At 33.7% G+C, this 21,256-nt stretch overlaps 1 protein-coding gene across 1 annotated transcript in view; it reads left to right on the top strand.

The window, feature by feature from the left end:
• The window catches only part of LOC123701361 (protein kibra), a 73,467-nt gene that overhangs the window by 7,231 nt on the left and 44,980 nt on the right, over nt 1–21,256 (top strand). Inside the window, exons 2-3 of the mRNA XM_045648794.1 lie at nt 2,724–2,833; nt 13,776–13,870. Coding sequence (XP_045504750.1) covers nt 2,724–2,833; nt 13,776–13,870 — 205 coding nt within the window. The remainder of the gene's footprint in view (nt 1–2,723; nt 2,834–13,775; nt 13,871–21,256) is intronic.

Here is a 21,256-nt window from a genome sequence, read left to right as displayed (position 1 = left end):
CTGAAGGTATGTCGTAAAATGTGTCGGTAAGTTTAATAAAATAACCCAAAGCGGGTAGCAACTTTCGCAGTTCTATTTGTGGCAGGCGGCAGTACGTTGGCCTCCTGTTTAGTCGTTTTCCGAAGACTTGCACTGATGTTTAGTGCAACATGAACACTAACAGATTCATTTTAACTGCTGGATGTCCGCAAATGTGGTTGCCATCGTTCAAATAACTACATAACCGAGTGTACATTTAGCCAGCAAAGAGATACAGGGTGTCTGATGTGTTAAATTAACGCTAAAAAGTTTTTTTTTATAAAAAAATAACGTATGTTGATTGTACTTACGCAATATTAAGTTTGAAGAAAAAATACAAATAAACCTCTATAATAAAGCTTCAGTCATATAGTTACCTATAAATAAAATTTATTATTTTCATTTTGTTATCGTCATCAAATATGACCAAAAAACTTAAATGTCGTTAAACATGACGTATCGAGATAGGAAATATAAGGAATTATTAATTATCACGTGTTGACACATGCATCACGGCTAAAATATTTAAACGTATCAAATAACATACTTGGATTGATCGTTATCGACACATTTTTCAGCAAAATTATCATAAGCTTCGGCCTTACAACACCGCATGATGATAATCATACGTTTTTTGTTTGGTGTATGATTAATTTTCTAATCTCTACAAAAGGATGACTTACAATGAATAAAGAAAGTTGAAATCCGCAATTTTATAGAAACGTTATAACCGCAAACTTGATACAATAAACCTTTAAAAACTTTCATTTAACATGCTTTGCAACATTTAAATTAAGTAAGTGAACGCAAAATATCACCAGATTACGTAAGAAATTGGTACTAAAGAGCTCGAGAGGTTGTTTACTAAAATTATAGCGACAATAAAAATTCCTTCGCGTTTGATTGGAATCGTCGTGTCTCACACGGGCCCGCGTGTGTGTGTGTAAACGTTTAGGTGTGTGCGATTAGGGATTCCGTGACACGGGTCACCGTTTCCAAGAACTCGACTCGTCTTGATGTCCCGCTGACAGGACTGGTTTTGTCGTTCTACCACTATGAAGAAACATTGTAATGTCTATCCGTCCCTTTCTATCTTGCGTTACGAGTGTAGCCGTCTCTGTCCGCGCGTTGCATTGGATGCGCACACGCACGCACCTTCTATCCCCTCGCCTCGATAAGACCGATCACGAATGCTTTCGGTAGCAGTGAGGAGTAACGAATTTCCATTGAAGATTTGCCGTGTAAGCTGGATGTTATGTAAATACTTGGGCAATTCGAATGAAAATAAAATCGCTACTTAATATCATCTGATATTACGCTCACTTTCTTTTTGTTACTTTAATGTTATTAAGCGTCATTACGGCTCGAATGTTCCTCTAAATTGTCCCATTAATACTTTCACAGCTGACGGTGGCTCGACAGTCGACATGAGAGCATCGAATTATACATTACTCAGTGTATCATTACACTACAGCTACTGTCGAATACTTGCGAGCAACCAATAATTCGGAATGCGAACGTCACGCGAACAAAATGTCAGCTTAAAAAGCTCTTGGCATGAAGTGGGTAATTGCACTCAATTTAACTGCAGACTGACATATTCAATCTTTTATTACAAAGTACATTGATATAGTTGGAGATATGGCTAAATTAAAGGTAACGTTTCTTTTATCTGCCTTGACCTGAGCATGTTTGGCATTTGTGAAATATCATAAAACTTCACAAGACGACGTTCGCGGCGCGGCGTCTACTCAGAATATGCAAATGTGATAGGGGCGACTATACAAAGTTTTTATTGTAATTCTCCGCAAGTAGCTGGCGCCTGCGCACCACGCCCCGACTGCTTCTGAACCCGTTACCAGCTATCAATAATTACTCCAGCCATTATCTCCACCTAGCAAAGCCAGTTCGTGCTTGAAAACGCCCTCCGATATCATAGGAATGCTATTTTAGCTTATAGAAAATGCCTTTGATTTCCTGTCTTGGACTTATTGAACTTAGGACTGGATGCGATAAATTTTTCATTATTAGTTTTGCTGTACTATCTTGTAGGAATATAATTGAAGAGGAAACCTTATAAAGGTTTAAAGACATTTTTATTCCCATTAAGACATTAAGTCACTTACATGAGAAACTTAATTTTAAACATAGGTATTTATAAAAAATATCATTCGTTAGTTAAAGATTTAGAGTAAGAGTTCACCTTATAAAGAAACAAAGTAATAGGTTTTCGTACAGGATATAAAAGTCTTTATTACTTAACCCTGATTCTTCAGAATTTAGTGACTGTTTAAACAAATATTTGTACGAAACATACTATGCATGAAATGAGGAAACTATGTTTAATATAAGCCGTTTTTGTATTCATTCCGAGCAAAATAGCAAGGGTCAAATTACAAACCAAATGTATGCAGGTGTTGAGATATTTTAAATAACATAATGATGATGGGAAACTGGCCACAATGGAGATAAAATTTAATACATTACAAATGTAAACACGAATCTGTTGTTACAGTACTAACTAGTCAAAATTATCCGAAAGTATAATCATAAGGTTTGGCTGTTTCTTTAATGATACGGGGGAGTAATAACTTTCGTGAGAACTGACTGTATGGGAAGCCATTAGGGCAATAATTGGGTTACATAATTACTTGAATAATGTGTACGATGATATCGATATGAGCGACGTACATTGATTGTTCCAGATACACAAAGCCACAGTCGTTTGCGGACTGCATCGGCAATGAACTGCCGCTGGGTTGGGAAGAGGCCTACGATCCTCAGATCGGGCCATATTACATCAACCATGTCAATCGTGAGTATCATTTGCTTGCTTTATTTTGTCCCTATGCATGTATTATATCATAGAATTGTAATTGTTCCAATCTAGGAGCTTTGATTGTAACAGGCTAACATACCGGTATTTAATTATGAAGCAGGGTAGAGGAAGAAATCATTATATTGTAAATAGTCTTAGGACAGATAATTGCGTTTATTTTCAGACAGCAGTTTGCACAATAACATCATAATATGACGTGATATTGTTGCAGGAAATAAAATTTTTATTTTGGTAAAACATCAGAGTTTACGAAAAACATGAAATTAGTGACAGTAGAAGTGTCCTTGGACGTTATATATAACTTTTTTATACAAATGTATGATTTTTCTCTTCGATATCCTAAAACTTTACATATTGTATATTGCACTGTGGAATTTATACTGTTACCTAGTCTACGTTGTAAATACTAAATTATATTGACTCACTTATTGCTAGCACAAGAATTTAAATTGATTTAATAGCGCCTATAACCTAATCATTATTTATACGGAATAATTGCTACAATAATCGCCTTATTGCCTTTTACTTAAGATATAGAGTAACATAGAGTAAACTCTAACTTGAATATCGGTATGTTAGTATTGTATTTACTTTTATTGGAAATGTATGTATTATCTGGGTTTGATCCCAAGTAAAAATCTAAAGAATCAGAAATCGGCTATAAAATATGTAGAAGAGGCTATTCGTTAGTAAATGCAGATTAGATAGAAAGAGTAGTAATAGAAGTAATACTAAATTGTAGGGCTCTATAGAGAACAGGGGCGACTGTCAATAAGCAATGTTTCCTACCGAGTAATTGTCAGTGGCTCGAAGAAACTAACGAATCGAATAAGGTGACTGAAAAATACTCCACACGGGGGGCTTATAAGGCCCGTGGTGTTTACGTTAAAGGCTGAATTATTGAGCAACTTGATTCATGCCCATCGTTAGATGTGTTGCCTTTAGAGTTTAACTATTTGCAGCATTTACATTGTAGATTAGGTTACAGCCTACAGAATGTATGGGCTTTACTTCGATTGTTATTTCCGGAGATTGAACTATAGATGATTCTAGAAAGTTCTGGAACGTAGATCTTTATTGTATACGAACTTGATTGGAGTCTTTGGACCATATTCCAACTGGTAAATGGAGTGATTGTTATAAACAATGTATTGAAAAAAATCAATGTCTTCACTAATTGGCAAGCTATCTAGGTTTCCAGTAATTATCAGGTTGTTGAAAAAATCCTACCTTTTTGTTCTCGTACTGGTATTCGACAGGTATGCTACAATACAATAAGTTGTATGTTTTTTTCCATCTTAAATGCCGTTTTAAATTTCATAGCTTGTGAAATTCCATATTAATTATATCGAAAACATAAACTGGTTCTGTGAATCATCAAGAACATTAAATTAAAGAGGGTCGCGTGTATAAATATATCTATTGCGTCGATCGATTTGTTTTTAGGGGGTTTTTAAGGTGATGGAGTTCGTAGCCAATGAAAGTGGCGTAGATGTTTGACGAATCTATGTAATTCTTTAGCTATGAAAACGGCTAGAAAATTTTATATTATTTGTAAAATAAATTGTGTACCTATTGTTTATTTATTTCTCGTTAATTCAAATTTTCTGAATTCGTTAGAAAACAGTATTGAATGTAGAAATAACGAAGGGCTAGAGTCTAGACTATACCTAATTGTATTTCTGTTCCATGTTTTTGAATTACCCAGTTTAGAGCTTTTCCTATACACACAGACAGATAAAATGTATTCATGAAATAACTTTTTCACTCTACTTTTCGAGGCCAATGTTTTGAAGAATCGTTGACTCTAGGTTAGTATTTAAAAATTAATATATTCAATGCTAATTAAATAAGTACTATTTTTATTATGCACATTGTGCATATATTACTTAATTACGATAAAATCGCGATGTGCATTTATTTGATTATTAAAAAGATTTTTTATTTTAATAAAAGTAGGTAAATCAATTTTTTTTTATAACAAAAATGTGATAAATTAAAAGAAGAGTTGTAGTATGAATTTAATATATAAATTTTGCAATGTTTTTTTTCGTGCAGAAATATTTTTCTTACTTAAATATCCGTTATATCTACACAAGTATTTTTTAAATGAAAAAAAAAAAAATATAACTTAGTATGTATAATGTAAAATCAATGTTTTAAATAAAAATTAGTTCTAGGATTGTTTTGCATAAAATGAATAAAATCTCACAAATTAACATTATTGTAATTAAGATAGATTTATGGCAATCGATTAAAACTGTGAAAATGAAAGAAATTAGGTTAAAAAGATAATCATAAAAATGCAATAAACATGGTCATATTGATCTGTGATGAGTTCTTGATATTATTTATTTGGGCTGTGTGAGAACATAAAAGCGGATTATATTTTATAAAAAACAATATTAAATAAAAAATTATTTATGTGTGTAATTAATGAATAAATTATGTAAATAACATTTTTAGCTAAAAGAAGTAGTACCACTTCATTTTCTTCTAAAATAACTATAACATCTAGTAGCTACTTATCACGTAAATCGAAATACAGTCCAATTACATTCCTGATTATTGAATTAACGGTCATAGTTTTAATATCTACATTTTAAATCGAAGATACCTACACCTTGGCGAGAAGCTTTCCCTTTGTTAAATCGCCTTAATTACTGGACTAACGAGGCATAACAGTTATGTATATTTATTGAAACACAAAATCGAGCAAGTGATGTAAATTCCCTACATTTATAGGTGCCATTATCATACGTAACGTGGTAGTTTAGTATTATATTATCTATGGTACATACTATTGAATTGTAGGCTGAAGTAACTGTTGTGTTGACAATGACTTTACCGTTTGTGTTGTACCTTAGGTAATTGAAAAGCGCTTTCGAATTGGAATGAAGTTACAACTATCGTCTGTTTTTTTTTACAAAAATTACCAAATTGTTGACAGGATTGTTCTACCATTGATGGTTAAGATGGTGTTTGATGCGAATATGATTTTAAGTTATTTTTTTTCCAGCTCTACATTTTCAGTAATTTCAATAAATATGATGTGACTTATAAAATATAATATGTAATATATATTCGGGTGTTCAAAAAACTTAAAAGTAAATCATGATTTTTTTAAATAACGTACGTACGTTTTATTAGATAACGTACTATTGGTTAAAGAGTGTACTTATAGGTACACTGCAATAGCTAACAACTTAAGTTACTCTAATATTATTTGAAAATATTTTGGCTTCTAATTGCACTACTTAATTTTGTAAAACCTAACACAAATTGCATAATTAAGTCCAATATAAATGTAATCTATTTAAAATCTATAACTTACAAAATGTGTCGAAACTCGCTCGCTAAAATGCAGCTAACCTAAAAGATGCATAGATCATTATTCATAGTTAATGCATAAAGTCGTTAGCGTAATTATTCAGCTTGCTCTAGCTCATAAGTTATAGCCCGAGGCACATTTTTCGCTTCATGCCTTATAAATATAAGTTAAAACACTCGTTTCCCAGTATTGAGATACAATCTTGATGGGTTTCAAATATGTAGGCCTGGCCGTTTTCTAGAACATGAAATAATTGCGTTTCGATGTGAGAATCTGTATTATGTTAATGCTCGGTTTATTTCATAAGTTTATACAGGATGTGCTAAAGTTATTTCATTAATGATAGCGATGATTAACATTTTTTCTACCAATTCTAAGAAATAAATGGCAATTTAAACGAATTACTACAAACTTGCTTCAAACAATATCTTCTAGTAACTGGTTCCTAAATTAAATGCTCAAACCACAATTAATAAACACGTAGATACAATAATTAACGTAATAGTTTCTTGATATGTTGGTAATTGTGGAAATCATTATTTCACCATTAAACATAATAATATTTATTAATTCTACAGCGTAAAAATGCTAACAGTGTCTAACTGCATGCCATTGCTCTCTTAACATCTTAATTGACAGAAATATACTTTATTGCGTTTATAATAATTAACAAGCTGTATCCCGCAGTTTTGCTCGCATTGCATCGCTCCTATTTGTATATTATAGCCTTCATCGATTTAATTTTTCAAATCGGACCCGTTGTCCCTGATATAAGCGCGTTCATGATAACAATCAAACTCTTCGGGTCTATAAAATTAGTATAGTTGGCTCTATATTTAAAACAATTGGCCGTAAATAACCAAAAAGGATCCAACCCACAAAATGTTACTTTTGAGTTATTGAAGTTTGAAGTTTAACCTGTGTTTGTTCATATAAAGACTTGCTTGTGTTAATTGCTTCTTAAGGAAAAGTGTGTGTGTCAATGTATATTTTATTCTTACAAACAAATTTTATTGAATTTAGTTTTATTTCTTGAAATATTCAGCTAAATGTGTGTTAGGATCCTTTTTGATAAAACCTATTTTCAATTATGATAAGTGAATTTTCATTTCGCAAAAACGATTCAAAGTAGCTAATTGCTACTAAGATCCTTATTTTTTTTTAATTTCATAAATAAAACAACTAACTTTCAATTTTTTTTTTTTCATTATTTATATAAAACATATTAATTCTATCCGATTTACTATTCTTCTTCGTGTGCGAAGTCCGGTTTATCGCCATATCTACATCGTCATGAAGTCTTGGATTGCCCCCTTGGATTGATTTATAGAAATCCAGGCAGTATTTAGATAAATAGTCAAAGATTGACTCCAAATCGTCTAATTGGGCTTTTCTTTAACATTTGGCCATAGTCATTGAAAATCATTATCAGATACCTCCGAAGATTTACCTTTCGAGCCCGCCCATACATACAACTTTTGCATCGACTAAACTGATCTGTCGAGCTGTATTCTCCTCTTGAATTCAACATGAGTAAACTGTTTAGTCGATGGAGGTGCGCATACAATCGATTTCAGTCTTAATAATTTATATCCCCAACAAACCTTACAGTCTTCTATAGGCAATTCTTGAATGAAGGTAATAAAGATCACATGAACGCGTGATCGATAATAAGTTGTGAGAGTAATTTTTTTTTTTGTTACTTCGACATATTCGTCAGCTTCGTAAATTTTTTCAGGTATTTTCAACGTGCTTCTATTTTAGAAAAATCGGTATAAAAAAGGCAAAGATGTGTGACCCGATCAAGATACTTGGAGTGTGAACTTAATGCATGCCTAACGCCTCAAGCTTTAAATACATAATATTCAGTCTATCCAAATGTTCTGAATCGTTTTTGTTATTAAACCAGTATACATTTCTACAAAATTCAGTTTAACAAAAGAGATCCATGCTTTCTGAATCTTTTTAGTGATTTATCTATTGCATCATAATATCATAAAAATTAAATATCTAAAAGGATCCACATGCTTTGGATTTTTTTAAACATTTTAGTTTTGTGTTAGTTTCTTAGACTGAGCGTTTTACAATATGATCCAAGAAGAATGGATCGTTTTTACGAAACTAAAATATGGCTTCTCCATACATGTGGGTTGGTACCCAGTGTCAATTTAACGTCAAAATATTCATATTTTACTTGGATTGTTTTTGCTAATCGAAAATATAGACCTAGACGAGCAGTTTGGTATATTTAACTCATTTTCGGTCATGTTGTGGGTTGGATCCTTTTTGCTTATCTACGGCCAATTAAAGATGTAAATTGAATAGTTAATAATGTTTACCAACAAGGATATATTACATGACTACACGAGATACTATTACATAAAATAACTCTTCCATTTTGCAATTTATTCTCGTTCGTTATCAGTAATCTAGTATGTAGGGGAGGCCGGGGTTCAAAGTGCCGGGGGTAGGTTGTTCCGATTGAAATAGCTCCGCGAAGAAAAGAGGTAGCAATAAGTGTGAAGTGCATCGCGAAACGTCATATCATCGCGCCATTGCGTCAGTCATTTTAGTGACGGTCTGTCCGCGTTTTAGCGTGGTAGTCGATTGGTGACACTCAAACATCACGTAAGTAAATTTTTTCGTCATCATACTTTTTGGTCTATTTCAATCAATTTTCTAGCTATTTGTGTTTTATTTGCTATTATCTGCCGAGCAAATAATAGTGATTAACTTTTTAATATCGTTTTTGGCTTTTTCAAACGTGTTCTATCATAATTGGATGTTACTTTAGAAAATGGAATTTGGGGTTCCAAGTTCCTCTGGTGGGGGGCTAGTTGTTCCGCGGAACAACCTGCCCCATAACGAACACGTAAATAATAAAATTAAAACTTTGTTAAAGGATGAGAAACTATATACGAAAAACCGAACGAGGCAAGGTTTCAATTAAGCTTTTGAAGCGGGCTGCTGATGCCGTTATTAAAGACGATCGTAAACTTAAGATGGAAGCTCGGTATACTGACAGATACGCCTGAAAATAATGCTTTGGCTGAAGAAAAAGCAAGAAAAGTAAAGAGCGATAGTAAAATAAAGACGAATGAAGTTGAAAAAAGAGTCAGAAAGAATAAAGTAACTGGTAAAAACAAGCGAAACTATAAAGTGGCAAGAAAATCTGCAAATGTTAAAAGGAAACTACTGCAAGAAGATAATCATGGAAGTGATAGTCAAGAAAAGACCATGGAATGGTGTTGTCTAATATGGTGCGATTTATATTACAACTCACGACCAGGTGAACAATGGATTGAATGCGTCATGTGTAAGAATTATGCTCATACAAAATGTCTGAGATCTGAAGATGTTCATTTTTATGTTTGTAAAAATTGTAATTCTGACGACGACTCTGAATATTTTTTTTAAGTTACTGATATGGATCTGTTTTAGTAGGTTATAAGTTTAGATTATTGATCTCAGTTAAGTCATTGCTATAAGACTGAAAAAAGAAACTATAACTCGAAATGTTAAAATTTGTTATTTTTGTGTTTTCATTAAAAAAATAATTTTGGTATTTTTTTTGACAAGCAAATGGTTGTCAAAGTTGATTGAGTAATATTAAAAAGGTTTATTATTCTTAAATCTGTTAATTAGGTTGTAAATACACTATTAACTGGTAGTTAATGCTTGTTATTATTTTATGTTTGCAGTTATGTTCATTACATTTTTTAATTTTGTTGAAAAGTTTGTAAAAAACATTAAGATTTCGTACTTTTCTAAATAAAACGAATAAATATTCAATTACATATACCTAATTTGTTTTATATAATACCTTTCCAACTAATACTACGTTATTAGGGACTGGAGTTGATAAGCGGAACAACTTACCTCAGCTGAGGAACAACCCGCCCCTTTGTGGGGCGAGTTGTTCCTTGTCGACTTTTTTCAGAAAAAATATCCTGAGCAATAATATATGCTTATTTCAAAGAACTTAAGTTTACAATTTGAAACAAGGATAAATTATGCACCATTTTATATAGGAATCGTTGATTTTAAACATTTCTATTACATTTAAATTGCCTCCGACTCCAAAATCGGAACGTCGAACCCCGGTCTCCCCTATCCTTATACTCGTGAAGTTTGCGTTTTAATTTTGCTATGCCCAGGAATTCTTGGCGTTTAAAATTACGATGTGAAATTGTATCTTGCCTTCTCAAATCATAGTTCTCCTTTTTTATTGCTTATCTCAAATGAGATTTACGAGGTAATTTATTATGTTAAAGTATTATAAAATATTTTTACACGCCAAGGATCGAAAACTGAACAAGCGCATAACAAATGCCTTAAACTTCAAAATTATGATCTGTTATTAATTCTGAATTACAAGTAAAGACTCCAGAGGAACCGAATGCATATAATGTTTCGGAACTTAATATGAAGTCTCATCTACATTTGATCACATCCATTTACATATAACAAGCCTTCCTTGACATAAAGCTGAAGTTACACCTAAATTTGGTGTCATTCATTACTACAAGTCGATCATCTCGCCAACATACCAGTGTTTCGAACTAAATATGAAGTGCACCTAAATTTGATCACATCCATTACAAGTCACATAAAGCTGCAAAAAACCGCATCCAAAGTTCAGTTCAATCATCCAGCCAACATACTAGTGTCACTCGGGCACGGCGTGACATCAAGTGCGGTGATCTTCCAATTATTATTGCTCTCAATTCTGGACGCAAGGCCACTGTGATTGCCACTAACAGATTAGATCGATTGAATGGTGTGTGGATTCGTGAATTCATATGGCTTTCTGTATTCAATAATTGAAGATATATTTAATTAAAGGATGACCTTAGATAGTATGAACGTATCTGCTTAAATAAATGCATATTAAAGACTATAGGTTCATTTAAAATGCTCATAGTCTTTAAATCCACAAAACTTTTAATATAGTGTCAATTGTTTGACGAAGGATGAAAGCACTTCTTATTCATCCACCCATTATGATTTGAGAAGACACATTTTTATATTTTTCATCACTGTCTAATTCCCAGTCTAGCCTTATTAATTATTGTGAAGCTAAAAATGTCGCCTTTCGTTCCTAATTAAAACAACGCATGAATCATCTAATTCTGATGTCTTTGTATTTAATTCGCAGAGCGAACTTCCGTTACTTGTTAATAAATGCACGTTGAATCATCAGAAACGAGAATAATTATTTTATTATATTACAAATTTCATGTTTTTGTAAATGTCAGCCGAATTGTTGCTGATCTTTAAATTCTTTGGCCATTACGAAACGCGTTATCGTATTATTTAGAATCCTATAAATATATTTTTTGCTAAGTCTATGATAATTAAAACATTAGAATGATTATAATTGTTGTAGTTTATAGCCAGATTTATTTTAACGACGATACAAACATTCACGACAAATGTAAACAGACAGTAGAATGAAACAACACGAAGAAAGTTTACAAAAAATGAAATTGAAGTATTGGAATCTGCCCATTCCACTCGATTAACCAAAACGCCACAAAACACTAAGCGCGTTCAAAAATCACGTATCTCATAATAATTCAGTAAGGATCCACCATCACCAAGTATAATAAACTATATCGAAGTTAATCCGGACGTGATGGGAATGACAGCTCGTGAAAGTCGTATATAATTTATTGGGAAAAACTTTAAAATAGGACCCCACAAGCAGTTGGGAACAATCATAAATGTATTCGGAAATTTTTGTTTCATCATTCTTTAGACTACTAATTCTTTCTTTTTGAGAAATGATTGATTAAAATTCTTGTGAATCTAAAATTGGTAAAGAAGAGTAAGTGTAAATACATAAAAACTACTCTACCAATTTCGATTACATTTCTATAAAGTCAACATTAACAACTCTAAATCCCGTAGCAGTTAAACGCTATTTATACGGTACTGAAACAGCGGGAATAACATATAGGCAATTTAAAATTTAAATCTAGAAAACAATTTCGATATCGCATTCCATTCTATATTGAACATTAGTTAAACATTTTGCGGTGTCTAGGTTAAAATAACAACGCAAATATTGCCAATATGTGGGTAAACTGGTTGTACCAGATTCTCAATTCAACATTCGAAATAACTAGCCACATAGAAATAAGAGTTTATGTTGATAGGAAAATATGTCGCGCCGCTTGCGTTTTTTTGCCTTCAATGAAATCCTTTGGAATTGCAATGGTGTGTTTTATTTGATCAGGTTTTGATCTTTTGTTGGCTTTTTAGCTTAGACTTTTTAAGATTGGTAATACAAGTGTTGTATCCTTATATTATTGCGAGACTGTAGTATCTTCCTTCTACTACTATTTCAGTTTTGGTCGGGTTGTGCTGTTTTTACATTAACACCTCTAAGTTTGCATTACTTATATTACAACGATTAGCAGCAACTTTCTCTTCTATTGCACAAATATTTGTACCTGCATTTAAAGTCATAGTTAAACAACCCTTTTAAAGATTATATCCCATCCCATCCAATCCCATATTATAAAGGCGAAAGTTTGTATGGATGTATGGATGTTTGTTACTCTTTCACGTAAAAACTACTGAACCGATTACAATGAAATTTAGCACACATATTAAGGGTAACTTGGATTAACACATAGGATAGTTTTTATCCCGGAAATCCCACGGGAACGGGAACTATGCAGGTTTTCCTTTGCAAACGCGGGCGAAGCCGCGAGCGGAAATCTAGTATCCCATAATCGCTACACCAACAGAATGTGCAATGTTTATATCACTTTGAATAAAACTATGCATTATGCAAACGAATTCAGCCTGATTAACTTTCAACACAACTATCGGAATCAAGGTTCGCTGGTACTTTAACATATCGATATTATAGTTTGTATATGAAACGTGTTTTTTGCGACAAGATTATGCATTTACAAACTCAATGAAATGCTTTTTGGACTAGAACTTTCACGACAATTCTTTTTTGTTATTCTCTTATTTCTAGTTATTATTTAGTTTGGATTTTTTAAAGGCAGGTCAATAAACTCTGCTTCCGCTATCAAAAACACATATAAAATTGTTCACGTATTTTCTGATTCAGCCAAATAGAACATCCTAGATACAATATCTGGGAACTATAGAAACCGTTATCGCTGCATATAACATACTATGAACTCAATAAAATTGTGTCTGTTTGGATCATTCATCTATTTTACATTGTAGCCATAACACTGCGTCATTATCTTCAGTTAATTTCATGTTATCAATTCATAAGTATCTACTTGAGTGAATAGTAAGGCTGTGTTCATGAATGATCTATTGAAGCAATAATATGGCTTTTGGGTTACCTACTATCTATACAATGAGGTTACAGCATAGCTCATATATTGATTTATATTTTGCTTAAGGCAGGAATATTTTTCTCTCCAAATCTCTTAAGTTCGTGTTTCATTGTTAGACCAGTAGTACTAGTTTAAATCTCTTTTCTGACTATCCACTACCCATTTAATTCAACTCTGATGTTGTTAGGAAACATCAATAAAGCAATCATAGAAAAGATGAATTCTATAAATCTTCACCATTTATTGTTAACAGAGGTGACGCAGTTGGAAGACCCGAGGTTGGAATGGCTGAGCATACAAGAGGCGATGTTGAGGGACTACCTCCACACCGCTCAAGAAGCTTTGGAGGTGAGTTCTAGAAATAATTCTAATTAAATGGAGAAGTAAAGATATCAAAGAGCTAATCTCGAAGAGATCTGGTTGTGGTTATTTATTTTTATATTTTAGAACAACAATTTAGTTTTATCAGTAAGTAGTAAGTAGGTACTAAAAAGTATGGTATTGCTTTAAACTTGGTAAAGTTTAAATACCTACTTAAAATGATGTGATAAGTACGTGTAGATATTTTATTTACGGGTTAAATGACAAATTCTTCACGTAAGTATAATGCTTTTCGTTTTATCCGATTAACGTAAAACATTTTAAAACTTCACTACTTAAAAATTAAGGACTAATCAGATAAGAAAGTGGTGGACCCATTCCTTTGTAAGTTTAGATAGCTGTTCTTAATTTCACTTAAAAATTCATTAAAACTTTCAGTTCAAGAATCTCAGTAGCCAACTAACATGAGAAAGTTTAATTCAATTCTAGAACTTCGAATTCATTGTTATTAACACGCTTTTATTAGCTTCACCTGTATATTTGTATGTAACCGATTTTGACCCACATTAAACGGACAGATTTTCATACTTTGAACACTTATCAAGGATCGGTGACAGTACAATAATTTCATGAGTTAAGCGTTTTTTTTTGAACTAGATTATTTTATTTTAGGCTGGTTGCAGAGCTTGACCGACCATCAGTGCGTACGTCAGTCGCGCTTGTCATATGTATGGAAATTCATAAAACCTTTCATAGCTAGACCGACCATACGCACGCGTATTGTCATGCGCATTAGTGTCATAGTCATACAATTGTTGATGCGTATCGTCAGGACCGACGGTACGCACTGACGGTCGGTCAAGCTCTGCAACCAGCCTTAGTGTGAAACAAATTTACCGAACGTAAGCCTTAAGTTTCTGTTAGAGTCCTATTTACAACAATTACTTCTCAAACCTGTTTGCAGTTTTGATCTTGAATTCGTTGACGTCATAGATTAACACAAATATTGTTATGATTGTTTTAACGTTTTGTACCTAACGGAAGAAGTATTTGGGTCAACTGATACTAAGCAATGTACATGAAGTAAATATAACTAATTTGACTGAAATTATCGCACTCTCTTGACTTAATATTAAATCACTTGATTAAAATGGCTTCTTTGCGTTTCTTCTTCTTCGAATTGTGACAACTTTCGGTCTTATCAAAGAAAACATGCTAGATAATAATGAGTTTGATAAATATAAGAAAACACATAACTATTGTCTCAAGATATATGTATAGAAAACTTGGACGCAAATTATAACACAAAGATTCTTAGACTTGTTCGGATTTAATCGTCGATAATAATCTATTTAAAAGAGTAGGTATATCATCTTTTTTTTATTCTTGATTCAGCTTGTATAAAATTAAAATATAGTCAATAGTTCTGTATACCTGAAAAGAAATAGTGTCCAATCATATATTTTAATTGAAACTATTCATATAGTTCATTACATAAATTCCACTTTCGTGTTCCAAAAAATTCCCCAAGTCCACTCGACGGTTCACGGCAATTAAAAATAGATGATATCGAATTAATGGACACCTATCTATAATGTATACTCGAAAGCATTAAGACTATAGCCCACAGATAACAAAGGAATTTCTGATAAGCGAGATAACAGATAAGTGGGTGCTCACATTGTTTCCAATTGAGTACGCAATGATAAATCTTACTATTCATAAGATAATTATAAATTTTAATGCTTTTATGAATATGGTAATGGGGCCCGCGTTGAAAGATAGCGTGTTTACACAATTAATACCTTGTTCCATCCATTAATTATATTAATAGAACCAAAAAACATCCGTGTCAAGCATTTAATTATATCTTGAAATGGTGTCTGAGTTTTGTCTATTTTTCTCAGAATTATACGTATAGTGCCTTTGTACATTTTACAAGAGTATTTCTCCTTTATTTTTTGCTAATCCATCGCCGTAACGTCATGATTATCACGGTACTTATTACTGTTGACACTTACTACATCTTACTTATGTACAATAGCCAAAGTTTCAAAAACGTTTGTCGTTAGGCAGCAATAAAAAATTGTAAAGACATCATGTTGCGATGCAAAAACATCGACATGGCTGGTTTGGTTTCCGAAAACCATGTACACCGCTACAAACGTGATTAAATTGCAAGGTGATGAAGGCAAAAAACTGGGGAAGTTGTTTTTTATCATAATATCAATGTTAACTAACACGATTTGTCAAATTCTGTGAGAATAAATTATAGGCATGAAGACAGAGGACATGGAGATGAACATATCTAACTGTTTTATACTTTTGGTAATTAACCGCGAAATGGCATCCGTGTACTAAATTCCTGAATCGTGGCAGCGTTCCGCGAACACTCTTATTTAGCTCGGATTTAGCTAAATACATCACGTCCACTGTACCGAGAATCCCGTTATCAGACATCTGCATTAGTTGTGACATACGTGATTGTAACTTAGTTATCATTCCTAAGATTAAAACGATAAATGTTAACTATTTTGAGAGCGTTTTTGCATCCGTCACGATTTTCTGGTTAATTATTCGCGTATATTTAGATGCTTCGTGTTTTGATTTAAGAATGTTAACTGTTTTCAAACTACTACTTAGTTTACGAAGAATGTTGGCCATCAATCTGGTTTAAATTATAGTAGTATTTAGATTTACACTCATGTACAATCTTATTTACGTATTTTTTCTAATCAAAAATCTATGTACAAGAACAGTTTTACAACGAGAAGTTTCTACCAAACTATATACTTAATACAAATCTAACTGACCAACTTTTGATGTCAATCAAAAATGCCCAACCTCGAACAAATGGAAGTTTTCCTTATTCTTGCATTCAGCACGGAACGTCACTTTTGACATTGCTATGTGACCTAACCTCTAAGTGCTGTTATCTCAGATAACCTTCTCTTGACGTCAATTGATCGATAAAAAGCTAGGGTTTACGGCCTGGATCTGTCTGGAGTTCGCTCTTTGACCTGCGCGTGTATTGGATAATTGATTTTATTGTGATGTGTTGTTGATTTGTTGTTATGGTTGTGTTGCTTTTGATTATTTGATGCTCTTTGTATTGGTGTTTTCAATCCTATTGATTTTATACATTTGGAAGTTTGTATATTAAAGAGGTAATTTGGTACTGTATCATACAAAATTTTTAGAACGGGTTTAGTTGAAATCTAATAAGTCGAGACATAATTGCCAGACACAACATCTCTATCTTTCTGTATCTGGATGCTGGTTTACATTTACGATATGTAGAAATAAAGCAGTATGATACACAGCTGAATAAAAAAATATACAATACAATACAATATAAATAACAAACGGTATCCTATTTAGATACAACTGTTATTACAAATATAGAGCACGTAGAATTGTAAAAACAAAAGTGAAAATGATTCATAAGTAAGCTCAATAATGCGGTTAACCTTCAGTCTGTTTAAAAGTTGTCACGCTATAACCCGTTTACAAAATAATATTCAGTTTCAAAATTATAGGAAATTGTAAGGTGAAATGCTTTTTTTAAATCGAGATTTGAGTGCGTTTTTGTGAAGAGTCTATTGAGTTTCAATCAGTTGGGTGTTTTTTGTATCTATATGTACTGTTTCCACCCGGAACTTGTCTTTAGACCCATATTTGACCAGAATTGTAGAATATAGTTCAGAACTTTTTATGAATGTTAACCTTTACTTTCATACCTTTAGCCCTGAGAAAGTACGCAGTTTTTTATTTCGCAATCCATCGCGATATTACTTTCTCATTTATTACAATTCCTTCGATCGAACTGCAGAAACTAAGCTCAGAAGCGTGGAATTCGTTCTAAGAACGGTAGGTTTAATGTTAATAAAATTACACGCTTTTCAAGAATTAATTAATATGGAAGTAATGAACAATTACATGATTAATAGTGTAATAATGTTAACTATCGAATGATTCAAGCGTTTGTATCATGAGTGTGAATTTCATCATCCATACTATTATTATAAATGCGAAAGTAACTCTGTCTGTCTGTCTGTCTGTTACTCAATCACGCCTTAACTACTGAACCAATTTGCATGAAATTTGGTATAGAGATATTTTGATACCCGAGAAAGGACAAAGGATAGGTTTTATCCCGGAAATCCCACGGGAACGGGAACTATGCGGGTTTTTCTTTGACTGCGCGGGCGATGCCGCGGGTGGAAAGCTAGTTTAATATAAGTATAATATGACGTTCTTCTATGTTATAATGATACTATATCGTGATTCTTGTAATCTAGTATTAAAGTAGATATAATTATAGTGTTGAACAGCAAACAATTATTATGTTACTTGTAAAAGATCCGCCACAACAATCACATTAATTGCTTTTATTTTCATTTAGAATTGTAATCACTTCAATAATTTCCATGATTTCTTTTTATATGTGTAATAATTGCCTTTAATGTATTAGAAGTCTCTTTGACTGATTCTTTGCTATTTGTTAACTGACTTCAAAAAAAAGGAGGAGGTTATCAATTCGGCCGATTACTCCGATTACTCCGATTACTCCGAGGTTTCTGAACCGATTTACGTGATTCCTTTTTTTGTTCGATGCGGAATGGTGTCGAATTGGTCCCATAAAAATTTTATTCGAATAGGCCCAGTAGTTTTTATTTTATGAGCATTTTTGTCTGTAGGTATTTGTAAATTTTGCAAGTGCAAGTTTGAAGTCGGTTGTTTTTAACGCAGTTATCACTTGTTTTGTCACCATTTCGTTTATCTTCAAGGAAAGCCTTCTCCTTGTGATAAAATTGCTGCAATTACGTTTAAAGCATTGAATGATCATCATTCATATCTTGAATCTTTTAAAAGATTTCTTATTCAAGACGATAATAGTTTGATACATTTAACAGAAGTTTATGCACAATATTTCTCGCAAGTTTGTTTACCTCGCCGGATTCCATAGTAATTTCATCGAATGTTTAAGCTCTGGTCGGATATTGCGTGGTTCAATCATTCGATAGCCCAGTTCTCGGTAAATTGGGTTCCGCGAATAGATGCAGTCTTGGACTGTTGAAGAATTCCTGAATAATTTGCTTATATTTGTTTTAAAAGAATTTGGTGTATTGCTAGGATATTTAGGATATGATTTTAAATAGTTGAATTGTTACATGATTTTTGAAACGAAAGTTAATTCGAAACATGTAGGTTTTAAATAGGATACAGCGAAAATGGTCTTGTGCTCACGTAACAAATACTGGTACTTGTTAACATAGCTATTTAACTGTGCTATAGTTCATACCATCAATGAATAGGGGATTTAAAAAGTTTTACATCACAACTTTAGAATTGTTAACTTGACTCTGATGATTTCTTCACACTATATTTATTTATTTTTTTATCTTTTCTTCATTCATCTATCTCCACTCTAGTCCATTTCCCAAACTATATTCATAATCTACCCTGGATTTACATTCCATCCCGTCCGCTTTAATCGTACACGACAAGATTCGTCTTGTCTAACGCAGATTGCATTAAAGATGCCATCATTGCCACTTAATACGTCCATGGCATATAAAAATGCTATATTTCTGTACCGAGTACATAGTTGCACAGCTACCGTGGTACGTGGAGGCATGCGTTTTATAAACACCACTGTTACATGTAACTTTACACCTTGTTACGCTCACGTAGAGTGTGTTTTACATTGTACAATGTATCGATGGGTTGATTTAAGGGATAATAAACTTTAGTGGATAGGGATAAGGTTGGTTGTTGATTGTTGGAATACTAGTATGGAGGTACAGTATTTGTGCAAAGTGATGAGGTCCTAGTAGGTTTGGCAATGATTCGTGTTTAGAAAGCATTTCAATCGATTTAAGGTATGAGTAACTGTATAGTTAGGACGATATATCTCATAGTCATCATCATCATCATAGACATCTCATAGTCCTTTCATATGAGCCTTAATTAGCAATTTTGTTTATCAGGAAGGACTCCAAAGTGTTAACTAATCTTGAATATTTAATATTGTGTACATACACGTCATGTTTGTTGTATCTACTGTTATTTAGAAATTGTCATAGGCAACGTGTATTTCAACACGTACGTTTTTTTAGATTTTTTTGTATTATATATGTGGATTAAAAGCACGATAAGATACAGATTTTTTTTTTTTTTTTTTTTTTTTTATGCAATAGGAGGCAACAGAGCAGACGCGTCACCTGGTGGTAAGTGCTCCACGTCGCCCATATGTACCCACAGTGCCAGAGACATTGTGAGTATGTTGCCGGCCTTTCAGGTAGGAATATGCTCTTTTCTTGAAGGTCCCCAGTTCATAGCCGTTTGGAAAAGCCGCATGAGGGAGTTTGTTCCAGATGTCTGTAGTGCGCGGGAAGAAAGACCTTTTAAAGCGCACAGTTGTAGATTGCCAACAGTCAAGGTGGTTAGGGTGGTATTGTTGACGATGTCGTGCTGTACGGTGGTGGAACTCGGCGGCAGGTAATGTTCCAAACAACTCTTCAGAGCACTCCCCATAGTAAATGCGATAGAGAACGCATAAAGAAGCGACATCTCTTCGCAGCGCCAAAGTATCGAGCCGATCGGTGAGACTTGGCTCGTTAACAAGTCGTACAGCTCTCCTTTGAATGCGGTCAAATGGAAGGAGGTATTGTTGGGGTGCCCCGGCCCAGATGTGGGAGCAGTATTCCATGTGCGGCCTAACTTGCGCCTTATATAGCTTGAGGCGATGGTGCGACGTGAAATACTGCCCCGCTCTACAGAGCACACCAAGTTTTTGTGAAGCCAACTTGGCTTTTCCTTCCAAGTGACAAGAAAACTGTACGTTACTCGAGATTTCGAGACCAAGGATTCCGATACTGGCTGCGGCTGAGAGAGGAGTACCCTGAAAAGTAGGAGCTATGACGAAGGGGAGCTTTTTAGCGGTAAAGGCGCATACCTGTGTCTTTTTGGGGTTAAATTGGACTAGGTTTAGTCGGCCCCATTCTGAAACCTCTTGTAAAGAAGTTTCAATCTCAGACACAAGGTTGTTCCGGCACTCAATGACGCGCTCCTGAGAAATATTGCTGCGGCCGGTATATACTGCATCACCAGTACTGTCATCTGCATAGCAATGAATGCTGCCGTTGAGCAGCATATCATTGATATGCAGAAGGAACAGAGTGGGAGACAAGACACAGCCTTGTGGGACACCAGCATTCACAAGCTTAGGATCAGAGCAGGAACCGTCGACTACGACACTCATGCTACGCTCTGTGAGGAAACTGGCGACCCACTGGCAAAGTTTCTCAGGAAGCCCATAGGAAGGGAGCTTTGCAAGAAGCGCTTTGTGCCAAACCCGGTCAAAGGCTTTCGCTATGTCCAAGCTGACTGCTAAGCCTTCACCCTTGC

Source organism: Colias croceus, chromosome 21, assembly GCF_905220415.1.
Source record: "Colias croceus chromosome 21, ilColCroc2.1".
NCBI lineage: Eukaryota > Metazoa > Arthropoda > Insecta > Lepidoptera > Pieridae > Colias > Colias croceus.
The sequence above is the reverse complement of the archived record's forward strand: the minus strand, read 5'-3'. Positions and strand labels throughout refer to the sequence as shown.